Genomic DNA, 25,488 nt, shown 5'->3' on the forward strand with positions numbered 1-25,488 from the left:
TTGAGATCGGTACCTTCAAACAGTAGAGGAACAACATCCGTCTGCATGAATCTCTCACCTGCGAACCTCCTGAAGGAAAAGTAACTCCTTCTTCTTTCATAGATTTAATAGTTGCAGATATCAGACTACACTGGGGGTCCTTCTGGAATTCTTCTGACCATTCCACCATTAGAGATTTCAGTTTTTCACATACTTTAGGATGGGCCTTTTAAAGAAGTAGTAAAGAAAAAGAAACAACAACAACAAGAAAAAACAAAGACAAAAAAATCCCATGTAGTTAAAGTAAGTACTTTAGTTCATCAAGAGAGCTGGCAAGATGGCTTGTTGGGAAAAGGTGCTTGCTGCCAAGCCTGACACCCTGACTTTGAGCCCATGAACCACACTGTCAAAGTGGAGAAGCCACTCCCCACAGCCGTTCTCAAACCTCCATAAAATACAGTGTGGCATGAGCAGGTGAGCACGTGTACACTCGCAAAATAAATGGAAACAATGTAAAACAAAGAACCACTGAACTTTTCTCTAAATGTAAAAACACCAACAGGTGCAGTAAGTTCTAGACTAGGTGAGTAACTGACAGACGCTTAGTCACATTTTCAGAGTTGCTTCATAGGAAAAAAAATCACCCTTTCAGAATACTTATACTCAAATAACTAGAAATCTTTTATACCAAAGGCTATTTGCTCTGTTTTCTTAATATTCTAACTATGAGATTTAGATTTTTTACATCAAGATGCATAGCAGCATGGGAATGGTGCTTTAGAGTTTGCGTTTCAAAGAGAGCAGAAGAGGCATCCTCTCTGCTCCCATATGAAGGACCCTTTCTGCACCAACTCTAGTGGAAATCAATACTGAGTAGTGGTAAAATTCAGAGTCAAGAGTCATAGACCCAGATCAACTACACCACTTTCTAGCTGTGTGACCTTGACAAAGCCAAGTTTCAAGACTGGTTAAAAAAACAAAAAACAAGGTGGTCTACACAAAATGGTCAAAGCAATGACCAGGCCTCAGTCAGCATGAGCTCTTACTAATAGTGTGAGAGAGAGAGAGAGAGTGTGTGTGTGTGTGTAGGGACATACAAGTATGTGTGTGTGTATATATATATATATATATATATATATATATATATATATATATATATATATATATGAAAGCAGCCTAGGTGCTGTAACTATCAAAAATCAAGGACAAGAAGTTTTAACTTATTTATAAGTGGTTTCATCAGTAATGCAACTTTATTACACATAATTAAAATAATGCACAGTACATTTATTGTGCAATTATTTAAACTTCTTTTTGGTTTAAAATTTACCTTATTTTTTATCACAGCACGTACTTCCGTTGCAAAATCACGGGAACATACTTCTAAATGAAATATCTTTCCACAGTTTGCCACACAAGCCCCAAGAAGCTATCAATTAAAATAAAAATGAATATATAAACATCACAATGTTCTGACTTAAGTAACTGAAGTGAATGCACTTTTAAACAGGGTCAACTGATACGACATTTACTCACAGTTAATGCCTGCAGAGCAACATGAGGGACCTTATGGTTTACCCGTTTCATTATGGCTTTTAGGCAATCTTTTGCTCTAAAAAAGAAAAAGAAAAATGGAGAAAGTTAAGAATTTTTTCAGAGTTTCAATTTAATGTTAAAAATACCAGGTGTTTACTAACAGTTTTAAAAATAAAATTCTACAAACATCTTTGTTAAGTAAGACTATAAGATTTTGCACACTGTGGTTCACACATAAGACTGAGTATTCCAATAAGAGAAAAATCACTTCACCACAAAGCTAGTCAACTTAGAGAACTACACCATACAGATGCTGTTTCTCCAGATAGCGCTTTCCAGCAGCATATTCTCATCCTGAAAAGAGCTAGTATGATGCAGAGTCTTAAAAGGCTCACTGACACCCGTGAATGTGCTAGGAAAGCAGAATGCTAAACACATTGCACAATCACCCTTGGCTAGAGAAAAACCAGAGCAGCTCAACAGCTGTATCCTGTAAAAAAGCATTCTTTTTACAAGCTCGATCTTTTCTTTATGTTCTATATTGTATTTAGAAGGGCTCTCACAGAAGTCTACCTCATAGGGAATTCCCCCAATAGCCAATGTTTTCATGGTTAGCATGCATCTCTGCTGTGAAAGCCTTTAGTTATCTATGTAAATATAGATCAGGTTTCTCAGGACAAAGTTAACACAAACCCTAGCCCACTGATCTCTTTCCTTCTATCTCCTGGAACCAAACAGCTAGTTAAGTAAGTCATTACAAAGCAAATTTAAATAAATGCTTCCATTAAAATTAGCATGTCAACATCCTTTCAAATTTACTTTGTGAAGTCACAAGCTAACCAAGCTCCTTACCCAAGAGCATCTTACCCATTGGGAGTGCTTCCAACCCTGTCACAGATGTCCATAATCAGACTCCAGTCTTCTGTGGTATTGTACTCATTTGTGGCTTTTTCTGTAAGATATATTAACATTATAAAAATTAGAACATATCTTTAAAAAAATTCAGATCTGCCTTTTCCTCAGTCAAAAACAGACAACTATAGATGAATTTCAGCAAAGAGTACACGTCTACTAACTTCAGTTTTATTTTTATGTATTTTTAAGGTTTGTTTTTAAGGCAAAGTCTCTCACTCTGTAACCCAGGCTGGCCTGGAATCCACATAAGGACTTGCACTGCTGTTCTGGAGAGATGAGTTGGTAGTTAAGAGCACTTAATGCTCTTGCATAGGATCTGGGTTCAATCCCTGGCACCCACATGGTGGTTCACAACCATCTGTAACACCAGTCCCTGGATGCACATGATACACAGACGTATATGCAAGCAAAACACTCATGCACATAAAATAAAATAAACCTAAGCAAAAAAAAAAATTTTAAGTAAAAAAAAATTTTTTTAGGGCGCCTCACCCTGCCAAGAACTGCGATTATAGACATGAGCTACCATGGCCAACTTAACTTCAGTTTTAAATTGTATCCTATAACAACATGAACTAAAACTAACTAAATGTTCTAAAAGCAGTAAATGTCTTCTAAAATGAATTATCTGAATGCCCATCAATCCTAATTCGGAATACAACTGTTTTTTATTTTTGTTTTTCAAGACAGGGTTTCTCTGTGTAACAGCTCTGGCTGTCCTGGAACTCGATCTGTAGACTAGGCTAGTCACCAACTTACAGAGATCTCTGCCTGCCTCTGCCTCCCGAGTGCTGGGATTAAAGGTGTGTGCCACCACTGCCCAGCTGGAATACAGATTTTTAAATGTATCCTCATGCAAGGAAATATGCATCACCTTTCCTTTTATTTTATATTTATTTATCAGAGTGCATGCGTGTGTGTGGGCGTGAACTCATGTGTGTGTGTAAGCACATATGCCATTGCTCATTTGTGGGGGTGGGAGTCATTATCTCCCACCATGTGGATTCCAAGGATTGAACTCGGGTTGTCACGCTTGGATGCAAGCCTTTACTCACTGAACCATCTTGATACATTAAATTGTTCAATTAAATATTATTTTCAATAGCTAAGAGGGAAACTAATGGGTAAAAGACAAAATATAGGAAACTTATACCATGGAGACTATGCAAACAATGTATATAAACTGAAGGTACAGAATGACAGGTCTCTTGACATCATGCTTTGTTTGGACCTAAAATGATGAGTCAAAAAGAAGCTAGCAATGAAAGGACTTAGAATATTTGCATATAGTTTTTAAAGTATCTTTATGGAAATGTAATTTACATTCTAATACAGTTCATGCATTTAATAATCAATATTAGTATAATTATATGCTTATGAAGTTTCATCACTAATTTTAAAGCATATCATTTTCCCAAAAGAAATCTGTACTGTCTTCTTGAGGACCCTGTTCTGGGACCCTGTCTTACACCATTACTTTAATGGTTACATATAATTTACCATTGTGTGTGTGTGTGTGTATGTTCACAAGAGAGAGGGGAGGGAAAGGGGGAAGAGAAGGGAGTGAAGCAGACAGAATCCCTATAAATGGTAGTGAGAAATAGCTAGTAAGCCAGGCATGATGACTCGTGCCTGTAATTCCAGCATTTGGGCCCAGATTATCTTGAGCGACAAAGTGAGTTCCAACTTGAGGTACCTAGAGAAACCCTGTACATACACAAACAAATCAGCAAACTGTGGCTTATAATCCATTAAGTACTCAGTGTTTTTGATATGTATTGGATACTGCTCATATTCATTCCCACATAAGCCAAGTATTAAAACGAAGAGGATTACATTTTTCAAGGTATGGTAGCGCATGTGTATAATTCCAGCACTCTGGAGGCTGAGATAGGAGGATCATGGTCAGCTTGGGATACATAGTGAAATCCTATCTCAAAAAGATAGGTAGGCCTTCATATATAGGCCATTCTACAGCTGCTTCAGAGAATAAATCTTATTGTCTATTTCTTCTACTTCCCATTTCTTCACCTCCCTCTATTGTGGAGGATTTTTTGTTCACTATGGTTATTTCTAGGACACCAAACAGTACCCAAATCCTGCAGTAGGTACCACTCTGTATGAATGAAGGCTATGCTGGATGCTCTTCTACATCCTATGATGCTAGTACAATGGCAATGTGCCACACAGCTGTAGATGAGAACATAAACTCAAAGAGCTTTAAAGATAATGCCCAGCGTGGCCCTAGTGAAATCTTAGATTACTCTAAGTTTTACTGTTGAGCAAACATGCAGAGCACTCAAGATGGAGCCTCAGTATCTGTGTCACGTGGCAACAAAAGGCAACAGGCAGAGTACTGGGGTATCTGTGGCTCCAGGTCTGCTTGCTTACTCAAGAATGGCTATGTCTGTGAACACATGTAGGAGATAAAGTGGAGAAGGCCAGGCTCAGAGGGCTGCAAAGGACTTCTCATCCATGAAGTCTTATCCTCAGAGTCTGAAGACTAAATCACACACATATTACAGTGGCTTTGTGTCTATCCTTCCTCTGAGTGTGACAGTTTTACTTGCCATTACAGAACCAACAACTCTTCCTTTTTATAATATGCCATAAAGTTTGAATTACTTGAAAATTAAATATTCACCCATATTCTCTTTCGTATGTATATTATTTCTTACATGTAAATCTGAAGAGTTATATGTATATTTGTCACATGTATATCTGATCCTCATTTAGTATATAGTATAAGCCAGGAATAGAAAAATATTTTCTCAAGATTTATTAAACAGCTCCAACATTTAAAAATCTGTCCTTTTGCTGAGTGGTGGTGGTACATGCCTTTAATCCCAGTGCTCGGGAGACAGAAGCAGGTAGATCTCTCTGAGTTTGAGACCAGCCTGGTCTACACAGAGAGTTCCAGAGACAGGCTCCAAAGCTACACAGAGAAACCCTATCTTGAACCACTACCCCCCCTCAAAAAAAATCTGACCTTCCTCAGGGCCAGTTATGGCAGTGCACACCTTTAATACCAGCATTTGGGAAGCAGAGGCGGGAGGATGTCTGAGTTCAAGGCCAGCCTGTTCTCAGCCAGGACTACACAGAGAAACCCTGTATTGAAAAACAACAAAGGAATGTGCCCTTTCTCACCTATCTGAGAAGTTAGCACTATCATTACCAACTTTGTTGACTACCCCATGCATAAAACATACATACACTGCTCAATCAATCAATTAATCATTCAATCAATCAGGTCTAATCTTGGACCATCTAACTAGTTCTTCTAGAACACAACTTTTCATGATTACTTTTTCAGTTTTGGCCACATGCTACAAACAGGTACAGAGCTTATTTGGATACTCCCAAAAGCCTACCAATAATACAAAAATGCAGAAAGAAAATACTGTTTGCTTGATTTGAATCCCATAGAAAACAGAAGTATTCTTATCTGAATATTCATCAAGCCTAGTTTACTCTATATAAATATAGGACTCACAATTATTCTTTTTTAAAAAATGTATAAAAGTGAAGACTTTATAATGGCCTGCCAAAATGGACTTCATTTTTCATGTGAGCTAAGTAACAGTTAAATTATGTACTGAGGAATATTTTAAACTCCTGGAAAATTTTTAAATATTATAATTAAGAAGCCTTTCTTTTACAGCATGCCACTCTGCCCAGTACTAGAGCTGTATCTTACATTATCCCATGTCAAATGCATAGAGGGGAGAGAGCTCAAAGAGCCCGCCTGGGGACTAAATGCTAAACTACCAGAGTTTGGTGGGTGTAAGTCATAACACTTCATCGCCAGGTTCTGATTACTCTATACAAAGAACCACAAATACATTGTGAAAGAGTGCAGTAAGAGTCTAACAATATCCCAAGAATCACTCCTTCAATACCTACAAGAAACAAATCTCCTCCACATAGTCCATTATGTTCCCAGCACAGCTTGGAAAAGCATCCAAGTCTACCCATAAAACTTTTAATACAACAGGCTGTATCAGTAATAGAAAATGAATTGCATAAAACAAGAGCTTCGCCAAGAAATTGTTCAAGCTCCTCCTACTGTTTGCAAATAAGAACTCATGACTGGTCTTCTGCTTCCAAGAAGAACAACAGATCTGGTATCAATTTGCTATTCTACCAAAAACAGCTATAGAATGTATGAAACAACCATTGTGGGAAATGAGTAATAGGCTGGGCAGTTCTGAGGATTTTGAAGGAAGAGAAATGTGGAGCAAGCCTCATGTTGGCCTCAACTTTTTGCATGCACATGCTAGGCCAAGGCTAGTCCGGGTCCTCAGAAGGGTGAAGCTCCATGAAATTCAGAAGAGATCTAGTAAACCTTACACAGTGCTGGGAGCTGTCCTGTCTTTAAAATTGAATGTTTGTCTCAGTCTCATAATTGGTTATATTGAAGCCCTAAATCCAGTATGGCAGAATTTGGAGATGGGGCCACGAAGGAAGTTAGTTAAATGAAGTCACAAGGATGGAGCCCTGCTGCTACAAGGTTAGTGTCCTTTTAGAAAAGTCACTGCAGAACTAGAAAACTGCTGTCTGTAACCCAAGGATAGCTCTCACCAGACACCAACACTATTGCCATGTTGATCTTGGACTTGTAGTCCCCAGAACAGAGAAAATAATTTCTGCTACATTAGTCACCCAGACTTATACTTGTGGCATTTTTTTTTTTTTGGCAGCCTACACAGATTAACAAAGTGAACCAAGCAGAAGCTCCAAAAGGTCTCATCTTAAAAGTTCTCCAGAATTAAGGGCTGGAGAGATGGCTCAGAGGTTAAGAGCATTGACTGTTCATCCAGAGGTCCTGAGTTCAATTCCCAGCAACCACATGGTGGCTCACAACCATCTGTAATGAGATCTGGTGCCCTCTTCTGGCCAGCAGGCAAATATGCAGAAAGAACACTGTATATGTAATAAAAATAAGTAATAAAAAATAAAATAGTTTAAAAAGTTCTCCAGAATTTAAATTTCAAAATTAAAACTATGAACAAGCTAACAAGACCTTAAAGATGATCCATTAATATAACTACCTGACAGAACAAAGAATAAACACAATGTCCAGCATAATATTAAAAGGTAGCAGATCCATTATGATTACTCTACAGATACACAAAGTCAGTAAAAGATGTCAGCATAACTCAAACAAGCAGTTAGTATACACATTTCTAAGGACCGAAGCAACAATAGTCATAGTAAAACAGTGGGTACCAAGTGTCTGGCAGAAGCCAGAAACTATAAAAGTGGAATTGTTTAACTAAAATGTAAAGTATATCAACTGAAAAACTCAGTAAGAGCTAGGACTCAGTAGTAGAGCACTTGCATTGCACATGTGAGGCCCTACCTTCAACTGCCAACACTACAAAAACAAACAAACAAACAACAAAATCCTCAGACTTAAAAAGTAGATTAAAGAATATAAACGTAGGGTTAAAAAATAGGGATGGGAGTTATAATATTTTTTAAAGCAATCAAGTAATCAAAACTTCAACTGTGCTGGATTTTAAGCTTACAAATGGGGCAAACTGACATAATTTAAAACACTACAGGCAGAGGCAGAAAGATGCATGTGAGTTCAAGGACAGCCTGGTCTACATGGTGAATTCAGACAAACTAGAGCTACTTAAGCAAAATAAAACAAACAAACCTTATTATGGTGATATTTTGTTTGTGCTGTACAAATAAAGCTTGCCTGAAGATCAAGAGTGCAGAGCTAGCCACACTAGTTAGCCACAGAGGCCAAGCAGTGGTAGCACACACCTTTAATCTCAGCATTTGGGAGACAGAGGCAGATGAATCTCTGAGTTCAAGGCCAAACTAGGTTACACAAGACTGAATCAGTCTAAAAGAGAAACAGAGCTCACACCTTTAATGCCAGTACTTGGGATCACATGCCTTTAATCCCATCACCAGAGAGGAATATAAGGTGGGAGGAGACAGGAGGTCAGAGCATTCAGTCTGAGGATTTGTAGGGACAATATGTCCCTTTGCTCTGAGGACCCATCCAGTAGAGGTAAGAACTAGTGGCTGGCTGCTCTGCTCCTCTGATCTTTCAGCATTTACCCCTATATCTGACTTCGGGGTTTTTATTATTAAAATCAATTAGAATTCGAGGTACACCTTATATACTATTAGCTAATAGTTCTGCAGTTTAAAATCCTGGCAAGTTCTCCTAAATTCTATGCCCAGAGTAGCACAAGGCTTAATGTTAGGGTACTGGTATTGCTGAGCTAAATCATTACAATTAGATACAAATATATTAGACCAGATGGTAAGGACTGCCTGTATATTAATTTATAGCTTAAATCTTTTATTAAGTAAATACAAACTATTAAAATTGGAAACAATCTACAGTATATACAGTTAGTTCTCTTAATGCACACACACACAAAACGGACAGGGTCTCAAATAGCCTAGGTTGGTCTCAAAACTGCTGTATAACCAAGGATGACTTTCAACTTCAATCCTCCTGTCTCCATTTCCTAGGTGGTAGAATTACACCTGTGTACCACCACACCCAGTCTGTGCAGTGCTGGGGATTGAACCTAGAGCTCTGTGCATGTTACTCAAGTATTTTACCAACCAAGCTAAACCATCAGCCACAATGCAAAATGTCTTACAGCCTCTAATCACATCCGTAAGACAAGGATATACATAGATAAGACAGTTACAGAAAGCAATATAAAATTCTATTATAATTAAAATACTGATAAGTATTTTGGAAAATCCCTAGTTTGGTTCCTCCACCGATACAGTAAGCCAAATCCAGCTGAATTAATAAGACCAGGGTTAATTAACAGAGCAAAGCAAAGCAGAGCACTCCCGGGTGACTCTTGAAGATAGAAGGAAAGAAAAAGACGTGGCAGGTCTGGGGTCCGGGTCTTAAATACCTTCCGTCTCACCCTTAAGGCATGGGTGCTGGCCCAAAGGACTTATGGTCGGGAGCCAGACAAAATTATCCTCTTCTTTTCCCTATGACATTCTCAGCCCCTATGGGCAGACTCTATCAGCTCCTAAGAAGTGACCATGGGCTTCCCTGGGACACTGGATAACCACCTGCCCCCAAGATACCAGACTTGCTTCACTGTCCCTACCCCCCTTGGAAGTCAGGCCTCCACAGTGCCCCTTCATCTTCTCCTATTCCTGAAGCTACCCTGGCATTCTCAGATTTCACCAAAAAATGGGTTTCGGATCTTAATTCAGTGTCTGGGAGTGAAACATGTGACCCAACCCCAACTCTGTACAATTGGGAGAATTGCTAGCCTTCCTAAAGGTCCTCATGGAATGTCAGTCTGAGCCTGTCAATATTTTCTCTGACAGCCAGTACGCAGTCCAGACCTTTCATATTCTGCCCTTTTCCCAAGTCAAAGAAGGAACAAATCCTTTATATGTAACCATGTTGTCCATACAAGACACGTTTGCCCAGAGAGCCCACCCCTGGTATATTTCTCACATCTGATCACACACTGAACTCCCAGGCATCCTGGCCAGAGGCAATGAACACACTGACACCATGATTATGATGGTAGACCTTAACCTCCTTGAATAAGTGAGTGATTCATCAATAATTCCATCTGTCCCCCAAAAGTCTACACAAGCTCCTCCCAGAACTTGCCATTTCTCAATGTAAACACTTAGTTGTACCCTGCCCTGCCTGTGCTCCTCTGGTGCCCCTGGGTCCACTCTTTAAGGGAGGCATGAACCCCTGAGGAATCCTGACCAATGCAATCTGGCAGACAGATATCACTCATAACCCCCCCCCCACCCCAGTTTGGTCGTCTCTGCTATGTTCATGCTCATGTCATGGTAGATACCTGCTCCTCCTTCATATATGTGGTGGCCCTCTCAGGAGGAAAGGCCTCCCATGTTATTAAGGCCCTCAAATCGGCCATGCTGGTCATGGGGGTGCCATGGCCATGAAGACTGATAATGGCCCAGCTTATGCTTCCCAACAACTCAATGAGTTCCTCGATTCCTGGATGATAAGCCATACCTTTGGCATCCCCTACAATCCCCAAGGCCAGGTCATTGTGGAGAGAACCCACAGAACACTAATGAATATCCTGGCTAAATCTGCTTTGCTTGAAGACAAACGAGATTCCCATTTGACCCTGACCAAGGTCTTATTTCACTTGAATGTTCTTACCTTTGACAAATCTGGCTGAAGCCCTGCTTATAAACACTAGGCATACCTATCCCAAATAAGCTGGAGGGACCCTATCACCCTCCAATGGCAACTGCCCAGCCTGATGTTGACTTGGGAGAGAGGATACACTTGTGTTTTCCCACAGAGCTCAACAACACCCATATGGGTCCCTACCCAAGACGTGCCGCCAGCCACCGAGGAACACCAATGAGTTGAGGAACCTGCTCTTTCACAGCCCTCTCCGATGGGTGATTGTATGCCTTTTTTATATACTGGGCTATCCATGTTTACAAACTGGGTGGATTTGCTCACAGAAGAAGTAGAACTTGTCTGTGACATGGCTTTGCTGGTGTGCGACCCTCAGTTCAGGTTGATTTGCCTAGCCCCTCACCAAATATCCCACATCTCCTAGGCCAGGACACAACTTGCCCAATATAAAAATAGCACCTCAATATGATGCAGGTACCTCCTATGATGTTTGAGACAAGTTTCATCACTAAGATTTACAAAAACTTTTAAGAGACTCCTCAATCCCTTCTGGATCATCACATATTCAGTAATGGATAGCATAATACTATTAATATTCATCCTTCTCAAGTGTCCCCTACAGCACATCAGATGGTAACCAACAAGGCTGTTCTACAGGTATTAATAGTTCTTAGGCAACCCTCTCACAATCCTCCACTAGAGGCCATACAAGCATGGCTCACAGAGAAACCAGAGGCCTCTGTCTGTTGTGGCCCTCTTCCCATCTGGGAATACTCTTCAGGTCAAACACCCTTTGAGGGCTGATAGTCAATGATGAGTAAGGTCTTGTTTGGCAAAACAACCTAAGACAGGCATAGTCCAATTGCTGAGTTCCTGAAGCGGGGTCAACAAATCTCGGGCAATAGCTCCTGACTCCCATTGAGCTCCCTTCATGAAAATAATGCAAAAAGGGTGGATATGTAGGAGGAAGCTAACAGCCAGCTCAGGGCCAGTAAAACATACACATTAGTAATCTCCCTGAGCCAACCAGAAGTCTACCGTGAGGCTTGGAGACCACTGACGTCATGATGACCAGGGCCAATGAGAGGGACAACACAACATTCCAGATTGGCACTGCCCCTGGGTCCCAGGAGGAGGTATAAGAGTCCTGCCCATGCCCTCAATAAAGGAGTCAGCTTTTGCTTTTCACCTGGCTCCTGGAGTCTGTGCCATTGATTCTGAGCATTCCAGACCCCTCTCCCAAGAGGCTACCTGCTTGGAATCATCCCCTGAAACACCTGCCATGTGATTTCTCTCCTGCCTTTCACCCAAGATCACCCAAGAGTTGCTTTGCTCTGTTTATTAAACCTGGTCTAATTAATTCAGCTGGATTTGGTAAATTCCATTGGCAACAAAACCCACACCAGGGATTTTCAAAATACTTATCAAATACTACATATCAAAAATAGGTACGGTAGTACACATCTTTAATCCTAGCACTCTTGAAGAGGCAAGCACTGATCAGATGGTTGTGAGTCCCAGGCTTGTAATCAGACATGTAATCAGACATTTCCTGTCCTGATTGCCTGTTCCCAAATACCCACCAGCTGCTTCCCAAATTACCACACAGAGACTTGTATTAATTATAAATTCTTGGCCAATAGCTTAGTCTTATTACTAACTAGCTCTTATATTTTAATTACCCTATATTCCTTACTTACATTCTACCATGTGGCGGTACGTTTATTAGCATGGCACATTCATCTCCTACTCCCTCTGCTTCTGGCTGGCGACTCCTGACTCTACCCTTCTCCTTCCCATCATCCTTGGTTGGGAAACCCCACCTAAACTTCCTGCCTAGCTACAGGCCAATCAGTGTTTCATTAAATCAATTCGAGTGACAAATCTTTACAATGCAAGAGGATTATTCCACAGCTTTTCCTCTTTTTTGTCTAATTAAATTTCTCTATCTTACTAGCTGATTCAAATGTAGATACTTCAGAGAAAATGTTTGAAGAAAATCTTGCTTTGTTTGGGATTACCAATTGCTCCTAAAAAATTACAAAGTGGAGATTCTGTTAATCATCTAGCATATAAAATAGGTTTACAAAAAAATTCAACCCCAAAAGGTACAAATCAGGAGAGAGCAATTGCAGACTCTTAATGACTTTCAAAAATTGCTGGGAGACATGAACTGGCTATGGCCCACAACTGGACTGACAACTTAAGAACTAAGTAATTTATTTTAAACTTTACAAGGTGACGAGGATTTAAATAGTCCAAGAGAATTATCAGCTGAGGCTGAGAGAGAATTGGCTCTGGCAGAAAAGAAATTACAGGATGCACATATGGATCATTTGGATCCAGAGCTTGACTGGGTTCTGGTTATTTTACCTTCTATGCATTCCCCTACAGGAATTTTAATGCAGAGAGAAGATAATATCTTATAGAGGATATTACAACACAAATAGAGTAAAAAATTAAAGACCTATATAGAAAAGGCTTCTGAGCTGATTCTAAAACGAAAATTGAGGCTTTATCAATTAGGAATGGAACCAGCAGAAATTGTAGTACCTTTTACTAATGCTGAAATGTCCTCTTTATGGGCATAAAATGAACATTGGCCAAGTGCTTGCAGTAATTTTTGGAGAAAGATTAACAGTAAATATCCCAAAAGGAAGAGAATTCAGTTTATAAAGAGAACTAATTGGATTCTTCCTCACATTATATGGGGAACACCAACTTCTAGAGTTCCAACATTCTATACTGATACCAGGAAAGGCAGGTTATGAATCAGTAAATTTGAATAAAGTGGCTCAAAGCTTGATGGGAGATGCCATTCTGAAATCTGTCTCTTATTGGTTGTTGAATAAAGCACTGTTGGCCAATAGGGAAACAAGATAGGTGGGACTAGGAGTTGAAGAGGATTCTGGGAAGGAGAAACACAGGGAGACATCCTGTAGCCGCCATAGAAGTAACAGGTCCAGCCGGACCCTTTCTCCGGTAAGAGAAATACTTAGATTAACAATTATGGGGTAAATACTTTAGTCAGAGATAGCCAGTAAGAACCAAGCAAACGGCCAACAGCTTCATAATTAATATAGCTTCCTGTATGTTTATTTGGGAGACTGCAACTGTGGCAGGGCCCAGGCGGATGGCGGGGAAGGCTGCACACAACAAAAGCCCTTATGATTCTGTCCAAAAATCAGAATTATATGCTATTCTCATGGTATTATTAGATTTTCCAGAACCTCTTAATATAGTTACTCTCAATATGCACAAAGAGTTATTTTACATATTGAAACTGCTGAACTTATTCCAGATGATTCAGAATTAACTTTGTTATTTATTTAATTATAAGAAATAATCAGAAGTAGATACCATCCCCTATATATGACACGTATCAGATCCCTACCAGGCCTACCAGGCCATCTAGCACAAGGTAATGATGAAATTGATCAACTATTGCTGAAAATGTGCTAGAAGCCTCAAATTTCATAATAAAACACCATGTCAATAGCAAAGGTTTGAAAAAAGGGTTTTTCCATCACTTGGCAACAAGCCAAGGAAATTATAAGGAAATGTCCTACGTGTTCTTTGTACAATCAAATTCCACTACCTGTACAAAGTAACCCAAAGGGTACTCAAAAACAATAAAATTTGGCAAATGGACATGTTTCATTTCACAGAGTTTAGAAAATTAAAATATGTACACCACAGATACAAATTCAGGATTTCAATGGGCAACTGCTTTAAATTCTGAAAAGACTGATTCTATAATCACCTATTTGCTAGAAGTTATGGCCATCATGGGAGTATCTGTACAAATTAAGACTGACAATGCTCCAGCATATGTCTCTAGTAAAATGAAAGTTTTTTGCTTACTATAAAACATATTACAGGTATACCACACAATCCTACAACGCAAGCAGTTACAGAAAGATCTAATCAAACTCTAAAAGATATGCTTAATAAACAGAAAATGGTAATAAAGACTCCCAGAGATAGATTGCACAATGCTTTATTAACTTTAAATTTTCTAAATGCTAATGAGGAAGGAACAACAGCTGCAGAGGACACTGGAGACTAGAAAACCCTGCTGAATTAAATCAGCCTGTGTACTTTAAAGACGTGCTGACCTCAGAGTGGAAGCTTCACTGAGCAGGTCTCTCTTGTTCCTGCTGCTCTGCTGCATACTCCAGGCTGGCAGGCCCACAAGTCACGAGCCTTTACAGACTTACTTTTTTTATTATGTGTGTACATGCATATATGTAGGTGCCTGAACCACAGTACATACATGGAGGCCAGAGGTCAACTCTGAGGAACTGATTTTCTCTATCCACCTTTATATTAGTTCCAAGGATCAAACTCAGATTAATAAGCTTGCAAAGCAAGCTCCTTTACCCACTGAGCAATACTGCCAGCCCAGAAGGCTTTCAAAATTATCCTTAAGATGTATTTTTATATGTATGAGTATTTTGCCTCCATTTATGTATGTGCAACCACCTGCACAACTGGTGTTCAGAGAGGCCAGAAGAAGGCAATGGATCCTCTGGAACTGGAAGAGACCAGCTGTGAGCTGCCAAGACGATGCTGGAAACTGAAGCTAGGTCCTCAGGAAAAGCAGTAAGTTCTCTTAATGGCCAAACCAGCTCTCCAGCCCCAAGGCTTTATATATTTATATGTGTGTGTGTGTGTGTGTGTGTGTGTGTGTGTGTGTGTGTGTATACACACATATATATATATAAATTCTTTCAGGTAATAGAACCCCAATGAGAGAAACACTTCCCCAAGGTCTCACCTTCCAATGCTGTTACATTGAAGATTGTAAAATCAAGGGTACACTGCAATGTTGGAGGGAAAACATGAGGTTTTTTATGTTTTCATAAAATAAAATCAGTATTTTTATCTTAAAATTTTTAAGAAAAAAGAAAATGCAAATAAATTAGAAACAAATTAGAAACTGAGAAGCAATTGAGAAGGCTGCAGCTGATGCCTTCCACTAGAAATGTGTCCTTTCTTTAGAAACAGTTCACTATAATTAATCGAAATATAAGAAAAAAATGTATCTTTGTGATTTACAAATAAATGGTATGTGCCTGTGCTATTATAACTATTTGGGTTATGAGTATGCAGACTGCATAACTCTTTCCTCTTTTCTTTTTTTTTTTTTTTTTTTTTTTTTGGTTTTTACGAGACAGGGTTTCGCTGTATTGTTTTCGAGGCTTTCGGTCCAGCCCAGCCTCGATCTGCCTGCCTCTGCCTCCCGAGTGCTGTGATTAAAGGCGTGCGCCACCACCGCCCGGCTTCTTTCCTCTTTTCTTATAAGATAGCTGAGGGTGGCCCTGAACTTCTCTGCTTTTACCTCCACACGTGCTGAGTTGACAGGCAGGTGACATCATGTTTAATCTATGCAATATTGAGGATCAAACCTAGGACTTTGTGTGTGCCAGAAAAAAAAAAATCACTCTACCAACTTGAGTTGCATCCCCCATCCCACACAATTCTTATATAGTTAAATTTACGGGGTGGAAAATATATATTCTTATATAGTTAAATACAGTGCTTAAGAGCAGTTACTGCTCTTCCAGAGGACCTATGGCTTCCCAGAACCCATTTCAGTTGACCCACAATGGAACACTACGATTCCTGGGAATTAGACGGTTCTTCTGCCTCTGCAAGCATACATTCACCTAGAATATACATGCTTGTATGCACTCACATATACATACAATTAAAACATACCTTTTTTTAAAAAACTAAATTAAAAATAAAACTGCACTGTGTATACATTCAAACATGAAATGGTACTTATAGATGAGTACTGAACAGCAAATGATAACAATTCAGTAATGGTTTCTCAGCATTTTATGTTAAATTATTCGTTCCTCAGCCAAAAGCATCTCCACTTTGTAGACGGAGAAAATGAGACACAGAGGAGCTACCAGCATGGGTTATGCAGCTGTCTGGTGGTGTGGCCTAGCATATGTACTACAAGTGTAAGGCTCCAGGATCTGTTCGAGATAGGGAACTATGTAAGCCTGGCTGTCCAGGTACTTGCTATGCAGAAGACCTACCCACTTCTGCCACCCAGTGCACCGTCACACCTGACTCCAAACCACTAACACTAAACTGACTTCTGCATACATGCAATTTTTCTTCAAAATTGCCTAGTAAGTTCTTTCCAAGTTGGTTTTCAATTTTTCTACAAATAAACATCCTAAAAATGCAGTGCAGGATAGGGCAAATTCTACAAATACAGAGTTGAACAAAATACCATGACTAACTCCACTTATTCCATCGAAATACAGTATTCTTGACACTGGGCAGGAGATGGATTAGTGGGTGAAGTACCACACACACACACACACACACCCCGAAACTCAGAGAGCTAGCACCCACATAATAAGGCTGGGTGCTGGGGAGGTAGAGACAGGAAGCTCCCCCTTCGCTAAGAAACTCTGCCTCGGAACCCCGTGGAGAATGACTGAGGAGGACCTGATCGACTTGTGGCTTCTGCGCTTGTGCTCAGGCACAGATGTGCTCATTTTGCCGGTGTAAAACACACTCCTCCCTCCTCAGAGGTCTTGCTTGCTCTGCTGCTGCTTCCTTTCATTTATCGTGTCACCACCATTTCGTTTTCTTTTTTCTTTTTTTTTTAGACACATTTTCATTACACAGCCCTGACTGACCGGGAACTTGATTTGTAGACTAGGCTGGCCTCGAACTCAGATATCCACCTGCCTCTGCATCCCAAGTGTGTCACCACCACCCAGCTATGTGAAGGTTTTCAAAAGAAGTTTCTCCACATAAGAAGCTTCTTTTAATTCTTTTAACATGAATCAAGTAAGCTTCTGGGTGGCTACAAACTATATGTGCAAATAAAAACTAGTGAGCACTTCATACGGCTGACTGACCAAGAGAGCACACGGTTTTCATAACTGGGGTTCTGGGAGAGGGTACGAGCGGAAGGAAACACAAGCTTGAAGGAAACAACGGCAATGATAACAGTTCTTAAACTCTGTCATACAGCCTCACTTAAAATGTTCACATTTATTTATACTTCTTGGGGGTTGGGGCAGGCATGTGCCACCGTAGGCTTGTGGTTGTCAGAGGACAATTTGAGGGACTTAGCTCTCTCCTTTCACCATGTGAGTTCCAGGGACACAGCTAAGGGCATCGGTCTTGGTGGCAAACACCTTTACCAGCTGAGACAACTCACTGTTCCTATAGCCTCCTATGCAATATACTTTTTGGAGGGGACACATCATCTTGCTGTGCTGTGGCCTGAGCTAGCCCTGAACTCCTGGTTAAACAGTCTTCCTGCCTTAACTTCCTGAGTACTGGTACTACAGTATGTGTCACACATAAATTCACTAACTCATTTAAACATTATACTGGAAGCTGGAGCGGCACCCATCTATAGCCCCGGAAGCCAGGAGGGAAAGGCAGGAGAATTCAGTCTGAAGTCAGCCTAGGCTACACTGCAGGACCAGTCTCAAAATAAATGAAATTATATTAAACATGCAGGTACAGTGGCACATGCCTATGATCTTAGCTACTCGGGAGGCTTAAGCAAGAAGATAGTGAGTCTGAGGTCACTCTAAGCAACATGGTAAGCCTCTGCGTCAAAATACATTCTGCTGCTGTTTCCCCCTCCCCAGAATGCTGGGCATTTTGGCATTGACATGTAGTCCCAGCACTCAGAGAGTTAAGAAAGAAAGATCACTTGACCCTGGAATTCAAAGCTAGCCTAGGCTAAAACACAGTGAGACATATGCCAAAAATTGACACTGAATTAAGGAGTCAGCACAACAGAACTTTAAAAAACCTTTATCAGCACAGCTTCCTTCAAGCCTTTTTATTTTGTTTGGCAGTGCTGTGCATCAAACTTACCACATGACTTTGCTAAGCCAGCAGTATCTACCAAGTCATAACCCAAGCCCACGCCTTCTTAAATGTCACAACCAGTAAACAACCTCTGAGTTGCAACAACTGTCAGTCCCAACTAGAACTGCATTAGTAGATACTCTATTTCCAACATCCCTTAACTGCAAATCAAATGAAGGCCTCCTGAAACTAATAATGCTAGCTGAAAGGTCTCTACACTAAAGAACTGTTTCCACGGGATGGTATAGGGAACAAGTGCTTATCCTTTAAACACTGGCAGTTACAAACCATTATGAAATTTTAAGGGCAGTTAACAACATGAGTAATATCTACAATGCCTGGAAGAGCCGAAGATGCCAGTATCCAATGTGAAACTCAGTCTTAAAACAAAAAGGATGAATAGGGTGTAGTATTGCACATTTGTAATCCCAGAATTTGGGAAGGAGCAAGAGACAGAAAGGTTGCAAATTCAAGGTTACTCTCAAGCTCCAGGCTAGCCTGGGACCCACAACAAGATCCTATCTCCAAACAACAAAATATGGGAGCGGGAGAGATTGCCCAGTGTTTAAAAGCATGTGTTATTCTTGCAGAGGAACCATGTTCAGTTCCCAGCATCACATGGTGGTCCGCTACAATTCAAAACTCCAGTTTCAGGTGATCTAATGCTCTCTTCTGGTCTTCACAGGCACCAGGCACACAAGTAGTACACATACATGCAAAAAAAAAAATACATTAAAGAAAGGCTAAGAACAAAGAATGTATAGGCAATACCAAATGTCTCTGGTTTCTATAACAATGCTTGTTTTAGCAAAAGAGTTTGACAATGTTAGTTAGTACTTGTGATAATTTTAGGAAAGGAGTTGTAAGCCAAACTATATTCAAAATCTTTGTTACTTGGGCTGGAAATATGCTCAGAGGTTAAGAGTGTATACTTCTAGGCCGTGCAGTGGTGGCTCATGCCTTTGATCCCAGTACTCAAGAGACAGAGGCAGGTGGATCCCCATGAGTTAAAAGCTACCCTAATCTGCATAGTGAGCTCCAGGACAGCCAGAGCTACATAGTGAAACCCTGTCTCAAAAAATCTATACAAATAAAAAATTAAAAAATAAAGTGTACACAAAAAAGCCCTGCTTCAAAAACACACACACACAAAAAAAATGAATATAGTGAATTTCTGTGTGATACACATTTACAACTAATTTAAAAATAGAGCTTTCTTTTTGGAGAGTATTTAACTCTGAAGGGAGAAGAGGGGAAATGACAGCTTCTAAGAATACATTCAAAGGCATCTTGAATGTTCTCTCTTCTTTAAAAAGATCAAACATGTCATGGTATTAGGAGCTGACGGTTGGCTGGCAAGGATGGGAGTTCATGCTGCGTTTTATTCATTAAGCTCAAAATAGTTCACATTTTAAAGAAAACATCAAAGATATTAATTAAACCTTCAAACTATCTGAAAGTACTAGCATTTCTGGAACCATGCAAGCAAAATAAGGCATAGGAAAAAATTACATTACAAAAAATAAAAAAGCCATGTTTGTCTGTAATCAATTTTTTTAATTACAAAAATTATAACAACCTGCACCCATTCACTAGAGACGGAATATTTCTTCCTGCATACCTGGACCACTCCACCAATCTGTTGACCTTTGTACTATCCTCAAACAACCTGAACTTCACCATTCCTTCACTGTGCGTAAGTCAACCATTACACCCGTCTCAGTTCTTCAGCAAGCGGAGAAACATGACCTTCCTCCAAATGTGAGAAGGTGAGCTGAAATGCCTTTTGCAGTTCTTGCTTCCCTGAGAAGTCACAAAGGGATTGAACTTCACTTTGGCAGCTACCTCTCCAGTGATTGCTGCAAAAGGGAAGAGATCCGCTTGCCGATATCTTTTTTTTGTTTGTTTGTTTTTTTTTGTTTTTTACAAGACAGGGTTTCTCTGTATTGTTTTGGAGGCTGTCGGTCCAGCCCATCCTCAAACTCACAGAGATACGCCTGCCTCTGCCTCCCGAGTGCTGGGATGAAAGGCATGCGCCGCCACTGCACAGCTGGGCATTTTCTTAAGTAGTGATTGATGAAGGAGAGCGCAGCCCATTGTGGATGGTACTGCCACTGCATCTTCCCACCGAGTCCTCCGCGTTTACTTTCTTCTTGGACACTGTCCAGTTTGTGTCCTATTGTACACAGTGTAAGAGGTGCATGCTTCCTACTGAAGAAATGCTGTCAGGAAGATGAAGGAGGGAACTTTACCCCGGGAAACCGCCTGCCTGACACTGTTGTTGTGTTGCCTTCGTAGACAACTTTTAGGCAAAAGGAAGGATACATACCATCTTATGTTCTCCTCATGATTATCACACTGCATTAATCACACCATAGTGCAACTATCTACTTGAGCATATCCTTCCCTACACTTGAGTGTCTTGTGAACATGAACTCGGTATATTTTTAAATTTTTGTCCCTGTAGAACTTAACACAATGCCTAATACACAGTAATCATGAATTTTTGGTGAATAAAGAGGGAACACAGGCAAGGGGGGGCGGGAATAAAAACAATGCTGAAAAAAAAAGATGAGCAGTGGTGGTACACGCCTTTAATTCCAGCACTAGGGAGGAAGAGGCAGCCTGGTCTACAGAGTGAGTTCCAGGACAGCTACACAGAGAAACCCTGTCTCAAAGGAAAAAAAAAAAGAAAAGACAAAATGAGAAGGCACTGTAAAAGAACTTTGCTGTAATGCTCACGTCAGATTATGACTTCCTTTGTATTATTTAACATTTTTACATTAAGAGTCCTTAAGGTCTGAAAACCAGAACATGTAATTTTCCTCTGATGTTAAGTCTCAGACCAGTTTGAGCTCCTTAGAATTCCATTCCCTTTGTCTTCTAGCTGCATCCATTTGTCCAGGTGGGCCTCCATCAAACTCACTCTTTCACCCTTAACTTGGCATTTTGGGAACTGAATTTAGTCATGTGAGAACTAACGAAGAAACATTTCAAGTTCTGGTTGACATAGCCCATGAAATGTCTACACAGGTTGTTTGCTTGTTTGCTTTGTTTCTGTCCGAAGATCAGAGCCTAAGAAAGCTACACTAAGCTGTGACGCAAGGATTTCAGAAACCACTGAGGGAAAAGTTTAGAAAAATAAACTGGGCAGAGCAACTCAGACTACTGCTACCACAAATGTTTGCAATAAGAAGGCTTCTATGGGCCATTTCCTTGAAGAAAGAGTTCTCAGGTTTTATATTTTAAATACTCTGTCTTGGGCTGGAGAGACGGCTCAGATAAGGGCACTCCCTGCTCTTCCCAGCACCCATATGGTGGCTCACCCGCCTCTGTAACACCAGTGCCGGGTGATCCAACATGGTCTTCTGAACTTCTCACACACAGCACACAAGTGACAAACTTAACACACAGACAAAACACCCACGCACGTAAATAGCAAAAGAAACAATAAAATAGCCTCCTCTATTTTGCCTTTTCTGATTCATTTCATTACAGCAAAATGAAAGCTTTTACAGTAACAGTAAGACATCCAGGTCTCAAGCCTGGTGGTGGCCCACATTTGGAATCCCAGAATTCTAGATGCTAAGAGAGAGGTTTTGGGAATGTGAAGCCAGCTTGGATTATATACAGACTCTAATCTGTCAAAGCTAAATTAATTCAGTAAAAATTAAAAAGTGCAATGCCTCACATAGGTAATATAATGAAAGAACAATTATCCCAAAACAGCGACTAAGCCTCAACATGCTTCCTATATAATTAGTCTCTCATACACTTGAACATGACTTTTGAGAGTTACAGAACAAAATGAGTCACTTTCTAGATTTCTCTTGACTAAGGAATTTTAACTGAACTGGTGGCTCACTGCTAAAATATGTAGCATTTTGTTTGACTCAAAAATCACTAAAACTGCCGGGCGTTAGTGGCGCACGCCTTTAATCCCAGCACTCGGGAGGCAGAGGCAGGCGGATCTCTGTGAGTTCGAGGCCAGCCTGGTCTACAAGAGCTAGTTCCAGGACAGCCTCCAAAGCCACAGAGAAACCCTGTCTCGAAAAACCAAAAAAAAAAAAAAAAAATCATTAAATCCTGAAACGTCGCTAGGAATCTGTTAACTATTGCTTAAAGAATGTTGCCAGCCAGTTTGCTTTTACTGTTAATATTATGCCTACTCCATCTATTTTTTTTCTCATTCTGAAAGACCTATATTACCAGAATAACGTCTGACTCCAACAAACATCGGTTGTTCTGCGCTATTTAGAGGCTCTTTTCATTCGCTGAGACTGGCTCTCGCGGCACCTTCAGAACAGTCAGTAAACATTGAAACAGCAACCACCGGAGCTTGAATGTGTTTATATGGAAGCGATGAGAGCTAAGCCTGGTAAGTCTAGGTCCCTGGTTCGGGACTGCCCTAGGCAGCAGGATGGCCACCACCGCACCTTCTTCCAAGAGGAGGGTGTTAACCAGCTCTGGAGAAAGCAGGAAGTTTGTATCATCAACTTAAGCCTCCAGCGATCGTGCCTTTCCCCCATTCCTGCCCTGGGTGACGGGAACAGCCCTGATGGTTACCCCAATCTCTGACAGGTAGGAGGTGGGCCGGCCAGAGACGCTCCGAGGCTGCCCCCCGCAGTCGAGAGCGGCGCCGCCCCTTCGCTTCTCCGCCTGGCTTCCCGGGCACCAGGGCCGCCGCCCACTTTCCCCGGCGCGGAGGGTGCAGGTCACCGTACTCACCCACGTCTTGCTCGAACGGGTTGGCTGTGAACAGAGGCATCGCGCCGGCATCCGAAGCCCAATCGCGACGGTTCGGCGGGGCTCCGAATGCTCCCGCTGGGCGACCAGCGGCGGCTTCCTAGACGGCTGGCCAGGCCGTGCCCTCACTTCCGCCTCCGCGCCTGCCCCGCGCGCGCCTGTGCGCCCTGCGCCTGGCCGTCCTCTGCTCCAGCCCCGCCGGCGGGGCCGCACGACGCATGGCCGAGCACTAGCAACCTGCAGGGCTCTCACCGCCGTCCTAAGGACGTGGCAGCCCCCTGGCCCGACGCCTGCTCAGGCCAGGCGGCAGCCACGGTCACCTTGCCGCGGCGAGGACCCGGGCGAGCCTCGGGGGCGGGGGAAAACTTCGAGGCCGGAAGTTGTCGCAGCTGGAGACTCCGGCAGCTGGAGACTCCGGTAGCCGCCGAGCTTGCTGCGTTCCGGAGGCCAGGCGGAGTGCGCGGCCCCGGGATGTGGTTCCCTTCGCCCCAGGCTATGACACAGGGTCCCCTTCTCACCCGAGTACTTTCTGAGTACCAGGTCAGGTCTTGGCCACTGGGACCCCGCGCGTGCTTCGCGTCCAGGTTGCTATGGAAACAGAACCGCTGGCCTATGGGAGGCGTTGAGAGTCTACGGATTGATTTCTGGGTTGCTGACGTTGGTTGGATCCTTCGGTTGTCACTCGGGAAAGAGAGCGCGGAGACACTCTTAACCTTCACTTCTCATCTCTCCAGTTTGAAAACATCTTTGTATTTCGTGGTCCAAACTTTGTTTTCACAAAGATGAGTGGAGGAAATGGAGAGATAGCTCATCAATTAAGAGCCCTTGCTGGCAAAGTTCGGTCCTAGTATCCACGGGGCGGGGAGGGGGGCGATGGGTAGAGCTGTCGGTAACTCTTAAGTTCCAGGGAACCTGACATCGTCTTCTGGTCTTGGTTTGCATCTACACTCACGTTCTCATACCCACACTCATAAACATAATTAAAAATCCTTATGCTAGGAGTTGTGTGTGGTGCATGCCGTTAATCGCAGCACCTGGGAGGCAAGAGGCTGACAGATCTGAGTAATCTTCAAAGATGAGTAGAAGTACACTCTTGCTTTTGACTTGCTCAAGCTTTATAGTGCAAAAACATTTATAATGATTTGGTCGTTAATGAGAGTCATAAACTCGGGTTCCCACTGGATCCAGCCAGGCATTTAAATGAATGTATTCGTGCAAACACCCTTCCTGCAACCCATGCCCTGTACTTCAACACCCAGTTTCATATTTTGTTCATATCGTTTATCACTCTCTAGGGAACAACTAATTGTGGTATCTGTTTTCATTAGAGTATAAATTCTGTGAGCTTTATTTACTCCTGTGAACCTAAGGTCTAAAAACAAAACAACAACAAAAAAACAGCATCTGGCAAGTAGGTGATCAGTAAATACTTTTAGAATGTAGCCCTGGCTTTTGAATTGAAAAGCACACACCTAAACCCAGGACCTTGAGCCAATGAAGTGGTTCAGTAATAACAGCCCTCCCAGCCCAAACAATAAGATCTCGTGTCCAATCCCCCAGAAAGCTACTATGGAAGGACAGAACCAAGTCCTGAAAAGTGATCTCACCCTTAAGCAGTAGCTTGAACACACCCTGACTCTCACACATCATAAACGCAAATATTTTTTTTAATTTAAAAGATTTTTAAGGCAGGACGTGGTGGTACAAACAGGTGGATATATGCTGAGTTCCAGGCCACATAGGGCTGCATAGTGAGACTCTTTCTCAAGCAAATGAACTAAAATGAATGTTTTTAAACTAAAGCTGATACCTACTAGTAAATTTCATCCATTTGTTGAAGTGTGAGCTCTTGTGGGGCTCCCAGTTTTTCAGTGATTTTTATATTTTGAGAATTACCTCAACATTTAAATATTTACATGTAGATTCTTGTTTCAGTTTTGAGACAGGCTCTTCTGTAGTCCAGGCTGACTTGTGCAGTGGAGGATTACCTTTCATAGCTATACTTTAAATAAACAAAAGTCATTTTCCAACTCCCCCCGCTCAGGTACGAACTGGGCAAGTCAGCTGGCTCCAACTGTAGCCACACAAAGACAGCTTCCCGCATGCAGCAATAGTTACTTTGTGTATGGCTCTCCTGAAACTCTCCCTGGCCTCAAACTCACGGAGATCCGCCTGCCTCTATCTTCCCAGTGCTGGGATTAAAGGCGTGTGCTACCACTGCCCAGCTCATCTAAGCTTTAAAGGAATTTTCTGTTAAAGGCGTGTGCCACCAACACCCAGCTGGAAATACT

At 41.5% G+C, this 25,488-nt stretch overlaps 1 protein-coding gene across 2 annotated transcripts in view; it reads right to left on the bottom strand.

Annotated features, from left to right (window-relative positions):
- The window catches only part of Stam2 (signal transducing adaptor molecule 2), a 47,820-nt gene extending 24,279 nt beyond the window's left edge, over positions 1 to 23,541 (bottom strand). Inside the window, exons 1-5 of one of the 2 annotated variants that reach the window (XM_005068964.4) lie at positions 23,180 to 23,539; positions 2,383 to 2,467; positions 1,516 to 1,591; positions 1,310 to 1,408; positions 59 to 205 (exon numbers count right to left, since the gene is read on the bottom strand). In XM_005068964.4, coding sequence (XP_005069021.1) covers positions 59 to 205; positions 1,310 to 1,408; positions 1,516 to 1,591; positions 2,383 to 2,467; positions 23,180 to 23,219 — 447 coding nt within the window. In that variant the 5' untranslated portion in view covers positions 23,220 to 23,539. Of the gene's footprint in view, positions 1 to 58; positions 206 to 1,309; positions 1,409 to 1,515; positions 1,592 to 2,382; positions 2,468 to 23,179 lie in introns of both variants that reach the window. The other variant, XM_013112643.3, reaches the window with a different exon arrangement.
- Between the last annotated feature and the right edge of the window lie 1,947 nt (positions 23,542 to 25,488).

Source organism: Mesocricetus auratus, unplaced genomic scaffold (assembly GCF_017639785.1).
Source record: "Mesocricetus auratus isolate SY011 unplaced genomic scaffold, BCM_Maur_2.0 Super-Scaffold_100004, whole genome shotgun sequence".
In the NCBI taxonomy this organism is placed as follows: domain Eukaryota; kingdom Metazoa; phylum Chordata; class Mammalia; order Rodentia; family Cricetidae; genus Mesocricetus; species Mesocricetus auratus.